This window comes from Siphateles boraxobius, unplaced genomic scaffold (genome assembly GCF_051911475.1).
Source record: "Siphateles boraxobius isolate OS27281-9 unplaced genomic scaffold, OSU_SipBor_1 161, whole genome shotgun sequence".
Taxonomy (NCBI): Eukaryota; Metazoa; Chordata; class Actinopteri; order Cypriniformes; family Leuciscidae; genus Siphateles; species Siphateles boraxobius.
The window spans coordinates 180,001-190,000 of NW_027508768.1; the positions used below are offsets into that span (position 1 = coordinate 180,001).

At 35.8% G+C, this 10,000-nt stretch overlaps 1 protein-coding gene across 1 annotated transcript in view; it reads right to left on the bottom strand.

The window, feature by feature from the left end:
* Positions 1 to 10,000, bottom strand: part of LOC143739996 (receptor-type tyrosine-protein phosphatase mu-like) — a 360,798-nt gene that overhangs the window by 141,698 nt on the left and 209,100 nt on the right. The window contains exons 15-16 of the mRNA XM_077232010.1: positions 9,052 to 9,187; positions 5,275 to 5,304 (exon numbers count right to left, since the gene is read on the bottom strand). Coding sequence (XP_077088125.1) covers positions 5,275 to 5,304; positions 9,052 to 9,187 — 166 coding nt within the window. The remainder of the gene's footprint in view (positions 1 to 5,274; positions 5,305 to 9,051; positions 9,188 to 10,000) is intronic.

Here is a 10,000-nt window from a genome sequence, read left to right on the forward strand (position 1 = left end):
ACACTGATACAGTATACAGATGTTTGTTCAGATTATAATGACTGACACTGATACACTGATACAGTATACAGATGTGTGTTCAGATTATAATGACTGACGCCGATACACTGATACAGTATACAGATGTGTGTTCAGATTATAATGACTGACGCTGATACACTGATACAGTATACAGATGTGTGTTCAGATTATAATGACTGACGCTGATACACTGATACAGTATACAGATGTGTGTTCAGATTATAATGACTGACGCTGATACACTGATACAGTATACAGATGTTTGTTCAGATTATAATGACTGACGCTGATACACTGATACAGTATACAGATGTGTGTTCAGATTATAATGACTGACGCTGATACACTGATACAGTATACAGATGTGTGTTCAGATTATAATGACTGACGCTGATACACTGATACAGTATACAGATGTTTGTTCAGATTATAATGACTGACGCTGATACACTGATACAGTATACAGATGTGTGTTCAGATTATAATGACTGACGCTGATACACTGATACAGTATACAGATGTTTGTTCAGATTATAATGACTGACGCTGATACACTGATACAGTATACAGATGTGTGTTCAGATTATAATGACTGACGCTGATACACTGATACAGTATACAGATGTTTGTTCAGATTATAATCACTGACGCCGATACACTGATACAGTATACAGATGTTTGTTCAGATTATAATGACTGACACTGATACACTGATACAGTATACAGATGTGTGTTCAGATTATAATGACTGACGCCGATACACTGATACAGTATACAGATGTGTGTTCAGATTATAATGACTGACGCTGATACACTGATACAGTATACAGATGTGTGTTCAGATTATAATGACTGACGCTGATACACTGATACAGTATACAGATGTTTGTTCAGATTATAATGACTGACGCTGATACACTGATACAGTATACAGATGTGTGTTCAGATTATAATGACTGACACTGATACACTGATACAGTATACAGATGTGTGTTCAGATTATAATGACTGACACTGATACACTGATACAGTATACAGATGTGTGTTCAGATTATAATGACTGACACTGATACAGTATACAGATGTTTGTTCAGATTATAATGACTGACGCTGATACACTGATACAGTATACAGATGTGTGTTCAGATTATAATGACTGACGCCGATACACTGATACAGTATACAGATGTTTGTTCAGATTATAATGACTGACACTGATACACTGATACAGTATATAGATGTGTGTTCAGATTATAATGACTGACGCTGATACACTGATACAGTATACAGATGTGTGTTCAGATTATAATGACTGACGCTGATACACTGATACAGTATACAGATGTGTGCTCAGATTATAATGACTGACACTGATACACTGATACAGTATACAGATGTGTGTTCAGATTATAATGACTGACGCCGATACACTGATACAGTATACAGATGTTTGTTCAGATTATAATGACTGACACTGATACAGTATACAGATGTGTGTTCAGATTATAATGACTGACGCTGATACACTGATACAGTATACAGATGTGTGTTCAGATTATAATGACTGACGCCGATACACTGATACAGTATACAGATGTTTGTTCAGATTATAATGACTGACACTGATACACTGATACAGTATACAGATGTGTGTTCAGATTATAATGACTGACGCTGATACACTGATACAGTATACAGATGTGTGTTCAGATTATAATGACTGACGCTGATACACTGATACAGTATACAGATGTGTGTTCAGATTATAATGACTGACGCTGATACACTGATACAGTATACAGATGTTTGTTCAGATTATAATGACTGACGCTGATACACTGATACAGTATACAGATGTGTGTTCAGATTATAATGACTGACGCCGATACACTGATACAGTATACAGATGTGTGTTCAGATTATAATGACTGACGCTGATACACTGATACAGTATACAGATGTTTGTTCAGATTATAATGACTGACGCTGATACACTGATACAGTATACAGATGTGTGTTCAGATTATAATGACTGACGCTGATACACTGATACAGTATACAGATGTGTGTTCAGATTATAATGACTGACGCTGATACACTGATACAGTATACAGATGTTTGTTCAGATTATAATGACTGACACTGATACACTGATACAGTATACAGATGTGTGTTCAGATTATAATGACTGACACTGATACACTGATACAGTATACAGATGTTTGTTCAGATTATAATGACTGACGCTGATACACTGATACAGTATACAGATGTGTGTTCAGATTATAATGACTGACGCTGATACACTGATACAGTATACAGATGTGTGTTCAGATTATAATGACTGACGCTGATACACTGATACAGTATACAGATGTGTGTTCAGATTATAATGACTAATGATCATAATTCTATATAATTTGATTATAATGATTATAATGAAAGTATAAATTACTTTTATAATGCATTACATATAAAGGCTTTAAGTTATCATAAAGACTATAATAGTATTTACTGTGTGCTGTTTACAATTGCATTCAGTCCATAACTATTTATTTTCCACAGCAGAGCAGAATAAATGGGAAACACTAAGCGTATTTTCAATTGGTTCCAGTAGTTTGGGAACTGGTTTTAAACACGAAACAGTTCTTTATTCCCACCTCTAAAAATATGCAAAAGCTCAACATGATAAACAAACAAACAAACAAACAAACTAATAAACAAACAGTACAGAGCAAGCATCCATTAAACGCATGTTAGGAAAACTAAAAATATTAGGATGATGGGATTAATTTGCATGCAAAAAACAACAACCATGCAGGAAAACTCAAGCAAAACGACAGAGGCGTGTAGTGATTGGGATTAATGCTTAGGAGCGACAATGATTATGATGATTTATGAAATGAAGGGTAATTTTAGGTTTGGGAAAAGTATGTTTTCATTCCCATCCCTGTGCTGGGCAAGACAAGGAGAATTATCCTCGGGAAAGTTTTTACTCCAGTTATTTACAAGTAGAAAGAGCTCTTATATCAATCACATCTGTTATAATAATAATAATAATAATAATAATAATAATAAATATAACTGCGAGCAGCCATTAATGGGGCCAAGCGCAAGAAGACGATACAACATACTGGGAGTGTCAGACCAACTGCAACAATGAGCAATTAAAGACATTTAAAGATGATTTTAGGCAAAATGGGTGAAAAAATCATATACAGGCACTAATAATATGATTTAATGGGTTGTCACTTTTGACCAAAAGGTGGCGCAGTTACAAAGCCTGAGCATGTGCATTGCAGAGATAAAGCCTGAATAGTCATTTTGGCATCATGCCTCAACTTTGCTGTGGCGGAATATGAAAGCAGTTTCGTTTATTGACACGAAATCCATAACATTTTGTCAGCACGGTCTGGGGATGACACGATTCGCTTTTGGTGAAAATCGGACAAACGGTCTATGAGAAGTTCTAAAAAGTAGGTTTTAAAAGAAAATAAAGATGGTGGACACGAAGTTTGGCTTACTATGGCAAAATTGGTATCTATGTTCTTGGCATAACTCAAGGAATCTAGTAAGACCTGTGTCATCACAATAGGCAAATTTATTCAAAAGTTATTAGCATTTTTGGAAATTTTGTTATAACTTTTCTACCACGAGGTGGCGCTTTCCGAAACTTTTTGAGTACCTTCAAGGCAAGGATTTGTAACGATACACTAATGTATTCATAAAGTATAGCATTTTATATCACAATACTGTATTGAAGTCAACGATAATTTCATGTTTTGTGCTTTTATAGCGCCAACAAGAGGCACAATCCCACAATTTTTTTTTATGTTTCCTCAGAATGAGTCCATACATGTCTGTGACAAATTTGGTAAAAAATATTTTGTTTTGGAGTTATAGACATTTAGATGAACAAACACATAAAAAATGACCCACACCTAACTTTGTTTGCATTTTCTTGCCATTTACTATTAATATTTTGACATTTGGGCCTTAACAAAGAGACAACGACCTATGTTTGCAAACTCCCTACGGTGGTTTCGCCTCGATCACTCAAAAGGTTTCGAAGATATTGGCAAAGGTTTTTTAAGCGCTCAATCACATCGCTACACAAACCGTAAGGCAAAACCTAGAATGTTTGGTATCGTTGGACTTGGCAATGATTCAGAAATCTAAGGCAAGTTTCGTAATGATACGTTTATGCATTCATAAAATTCAGCATTTTGGTACAAAATTCGAAATGGTCGACGCCTAAAATGGTCGATATGGAAAAATTGGATATTAGTCGACTCGGCATGACGTCCTGAATCTAACGAGACCACTTTTCGGTCAAAAAAAGCACAAACAAAAAATGTTCATGTCTCTGGACCAGTAGGTGGCGCTGCGCCGAAACACAGCATGTAGCCTCAAGTCATGTTTGTGATGACATGTACCAAGTTTGAATACGGTAAAGCGTTGCAGAGATACAGCCTTACGTCTGTTTTCGCAAGCGCTATGTAAAATTAGTTAGCGTGTTATTCGATAACGGTTGGGTTTATAAAAAGCTTTTAATAACTTTTTGCCATCATTGTCTGAAGAAGATTGGATTGAATTTTCATTAAAATCAGACAAACCGTCTAGAAGGATTTTGAAAAAGTAGTTTTTTTCGGAGAATTCAAAATGGCGGACATTTTTTTATGACGGAAAATGACGTCATAGGGTGCAATCGAATCGGCATTGTTTCCAGCCCGTATTGTTCAAGTTATTAGCATAAATATGAGTGAAACTTGTGAGATTGGGCTAGAGACTCCAAATTTGCTATGGTGACACTTCAGACTGTCCTCTATCAGTGTGCCAAATTTTATAACTTTAACGCAAGCGGTTCTATGGGCTGCCATAGACTCCCAGAGTAGAAGAAACGGAATAATAATAATAATAATAAGAACGCCAACGGATACAATAGGAACCTTCGGTGTTTGGCCCCTAATAATAAATCCCACATGACGGTTCTGATTTGAGGAGATGCAACATTCACAGACAGGCATTTCACAGCAAACGATGGAAAATCACATCAAAACTTCAATATCGATCTCATTTGGTCATAATATCACAAACAATTTAAAAAAATTGCACTGCATATCTCAGGCGGAGTGTTGATTGTATTGTGTCTGGAGGATCGTAAGATGCGAGCGCACGGGTCAGTCATGCAGGGTTGAGCCGACAGAGCGCACACAGCATGACACTAACAGTGTACAAAGGTGTTTTACTTACAGGTAGTAAGTGTAGGACTGATAGGTTCTCCTGCCCAGTGGGGTGGTGGAGGGGTTTAAGCAGTGGAGGGGGATGAAGATGGAAGGAAAGAAAAAGTAAAAAATATTAATGTTTGAAAACGATATATAAAATGAACACAAGCAGACATGGTGGCATACGTGTGTGAGAGAGAGAGAGAGAGCGAGCGATTCCTTGCATGCGTGATGTTTATAACACAAACCTTAACGCTGAACCCATCAGCCCATCTCTAGACTTCCACTGACCTTATACTGTATGTATATATACTGTATGTCTTTTGGTTTTTGTCTGGATGAATCAACAGGTATATAAGACCCAAAACCTATTCACTACTACCAGTCAAAAGTTTGAAATAGTCTCTTCTGCTCTCCAATGCTGCGTTTATTTGATCCAAAATTTTGTAAAAATGTGAAATATTATTGTAATGTAAATCATCTGTTTTCTATGTGAATATATAGTAAAGTGTAATTTATTCCTGTGATCAAAGCTGAATTTTCAAGCTTTCTGAAAATTCAGCTTTGATCACAGGAATAAATTACACTTTACTATATATTCACATAGAAAACAGCTGATTTACATTGGAATTATATTCCACAATTTTTACAGTATCAGCATTGATAAAAATATATATAATTATTATAAACTTTAGATCTGCTCTGCCTCTCCAATCTCTCAGTTAACATTCATATGTGCATTAATAAGGACAATGTCATGTGTGAAAGCCCACGTACATCAGAACACACTGTACATTAGCAATGAAAGCAACATTAATTCCCATCACTGCATTTCTCAATATATAATTAGATTAATTATGCAAAAACATGAGCTGTGAATGACCAGCTGTATCAGCGTCCGACATCAGCACGCTTTCCTTTCTGATCCAATTCAGCAAATTAAACAGTTAAACAATTAAACAGATGCAAGAGATTCAATCAAGTGAACGTGTGTGTGTGTGCAGGGCTCTCAAGTCTCAGACACACGCATTTCAACCCGTTCACACGCTCACACGCCACACCTTGTATTTCTCACGCTGAGGAGTAAGGGAACTTGTCCCGCTATACAATTAATGGACGAGGCGCAGGCAAACGGAGGGAAGTTTCTGCCGAGTTCATAGCATCTGTCTCGAGTTATACTGAGTTAAATCCTAGCTACCAGCCAATCAGAAATTAGAATTAGTTGTTTCCGGGTAAATTATGTGTTCCCGCTGCAAGCTCGTTCGTTACTAGACAACACGCGCACACACGGAGTGGAAGTTGAAAGAGCACGATCTTTTTTTAGCATTTTGATTTTACGATTCCTGGACGATTTCTCTTGCCTGTGATCAAAGACAGTGAGAGCTGATGTTGAGGAGTATAGCCAAATTCGTGTTAAATTATTTTTGATGCATTCAAAAAATCTCCAACTGCTCTTAAAGGGGTCATCGGATGCAAAATACACTTTTATATGGTATTTACAAATAAATGTGTCTTTGCAGTGTGTGGACACAATTACCATGCAATGAAAAAAATCCATTCTCTTTTTTTTAATCCTCAAAAAGTTGTTGCTCATTATCATTTAAAGAGACATGCACCGAAACGGGTCACTGTGAACAGAGCTGTTTTTGAAGAGGTAAAAAGGGTGTTGTTTTACAAAACCATTGAGAAATTTTAACCAAAGTATGTTACAAACTTTAAATGAAGACCCAAAAGAATCATACCAACTTGTGGAAGATGGGCATCCGATGACCCCTGTAGAGGTGACCGGTTTGGGTCTTGACATACATGCTCAGGGCAAGTTGTTATGACACAATGTTATGTACATTGAGCACTGATGTTCATTTGGCTTGTTTGGGGTCAAATTTATTTTTATTTTTCAATAAATTTGTATTTTTTAAATATAACTATTTATTTTATTTGGATGGATTTGTCTTTTTACCAGATTTAACAATTGTTATAATTTCCATTTGTGCTGGTCAATTATGAACAATAGGCAAAATTGAACTGCTAGCAAAAATTAAAGCAAATTTGGTTGGGTCGAGAGACCGCTGCTGCAAATATTTGGGTGGCTCCTCCCCTAAATCTCACTCTAAACTTTTGATAAAACTTGAGAGCCCTGGTGTGTGTGTGTGTGTGTGTGTGTGTGTCTGTGAGTGTGTGTGTGTGTGTGTGTGTGTGTGTGTGTGTGTGTGTGTGTGTGTGTGTGTGTGTGTGTGTGAAATAAAACCCGTCTCTCCATGCAAACGACAGAAGAGCAGATTGACACTGAGAAACCAGCGCTTCTCAACCTTCGTTTGTTATAAAAACCAACAACTCAAAAACATAATGTTATAGATCTTTACATTTTTGTGTTTGTAGCATTTTAATTAAGACAATGTTTATTTAAAAAATGCAATAAAGTTGAGGAGCACTGCTTAATTTACATTTATACATGTAGAACTGAGCAATCAGACGCTTCACTGCAACAACAACATCATTATTTATATCTTACATTTCATTACATTTCACAATTTTCTTGCAATAACCCAGAAGATTAGATCAATGTCACTGAGTCCGTCTGGGATTCACTGCAAAAAATTATGATGTTCCTTCTTTCCAGCACAAATATCTAAACATTCTTCAATCAAGATACATTTACTGGATACATTTATTAAAAATGTATTAAGCAAGACCGGCTCAGGTCATGTGACCTGGAGACCCCTGCACTGGCTGTTTATATACGTATATAATATATTATATATAGTAAATCTGGAGCAAATAAGCAGATATATGTGCGTATGAGTGTCTCGTGTCCCAGGATCACGGATCGACTGAGATTTCTTGAGTTTTGATATGGAGAAGGGTCACAGGCCTTTTAACAGGGCTTATCAACATAATTAGATCAATAATTCAGAGTTTATAGATAATGCGGATGGAGCTGGATTAAAGGTCAGGTGGAAATCGGAAAGAAAATCTATTATTAAAATCTCCAGACGACTGAAGATCTGCGGTTTCTCACAATAACAGAATGACAGCGATCTGAAGTTTGGACACACCTGCTCATTCCTCATTAATATTAATGTCCAGGGTAGAATAATTGTTATATAACTCTTCCTGTAGTGTAAAAATTGACTAACATGAAATACTTTAGAAAGGTCTGGTTGAGAATGTTTTTAATAGTTTTAGTTAATGATCATAACCCTGGTTAATGCAATAACTAACAATGAGCAAAACTATTGTTACAATATTTATTAGTCTTTATCAATGTTATTTAATAAAAAAAAATAACGTTTATAAACTAAAAACTAAAAACTAACGTTTAAAAATTTAAAAACTTACAACTAAACAAAAATTTGAAATGTTGCTTTCTGGTAATAAACTGAAATAAGTTGAAGTTGAAGCACTAAAATTATTAAATGGAAATAAATCAAACTAAACTGAAACTGAAATACAAATAAATTAAACTTAAAAAAATAAATAATATATATATATATATATATATATATATACATATATAAAATGAAAAAAACACATACTAAAAATCAAACTACAATTAACATGAAAATAAAACTTAATTAAAAGTATAAAAAATATTAATTAAACTACAATAACATTTAAATAAAAAATATAAAATAACACTGGCATTAAACTCCCAAACTAATTTCATGCATTTAAGCGGAGATCTGATGCGTCGTCACTCTTAACCGCGGTAACAGATTATCTTCAGTGCTGTGTGTGTGTGTGTGTGTGTGTGTGTGTGTGTGTGTGTGTGTGTGTGTGTGTGTGTGTGTGAGTGAGGGCTCACCGTTTCTTCATGAGCAGCACGACGCCGAGGAAGATGATGACGAAGAGCAGTATTCCTGCGATGACTCCTGCGATCTTCACCGTGTGGTCGGTCTGTTTCTCCGGCTCCACCGCGTTCGGTTTGTGCGTCGCTAACCCTGAGGTCAAAGGTCAAACACACGATGGTTTAAAGGTGCAGTGTGTAAGTTTCAGCGCATCTAGTGGTGAGGTTGTGAATTGCACCCAACAGAAGTTACGGTGGCCGACAGGAAGTGATGTCGTCGTCTGAGACAGCAGAGCGTCGCCAGTTAAACAATGAGGTTTCTTTACAAAGATAAATTAAGAAATTAGGTTTACTTAATTATTCAGTAAAATGATATGTTATTGCGAATATAACTGTTACTTGTTCATCATTGTGTCAGTGTTGTATTTGCTGAACTAAGCTTGCTTCCTTGCACGAAGAGCAACATAGTAACGAAACGCGTTTGTTCGTTTAGGGCCACCGTAGAAACATGTCGGCGCATGTCAATGTAAGGAGACCCGCGGTGTGTGTAGAGAGAAACTGCTCATTATAAGCTAATAAACACATAACGCTTCATTAAGGTCTTTATACACCACTGAAAACATAGTTATGTTTATGATACTGCATTTCTGTCAACAGATCCTCCTAAATATTACACACTGCACCTTTAAGGCATTCTCTTAACATTAGCACTAAAACATTATTCATACATCAACAATTTTCTAAAACGTTTCAGTTGGACGTTTATCTAACATTTTTAAAAAGTTACTTCTTGTTTCAGAGAAGATTCAAAAGTATTGTTCCCATAATGAATGGAATGTTGATTTAACGTTTGTATAACCAAGAAGAAACACTTTTAAATCATAACTGTGTTTCAATGGCCTTTTCCTCTATCACATATTCCAGTAATCATCATAAATTAGATATCATTCCAACGCTTATACACTCA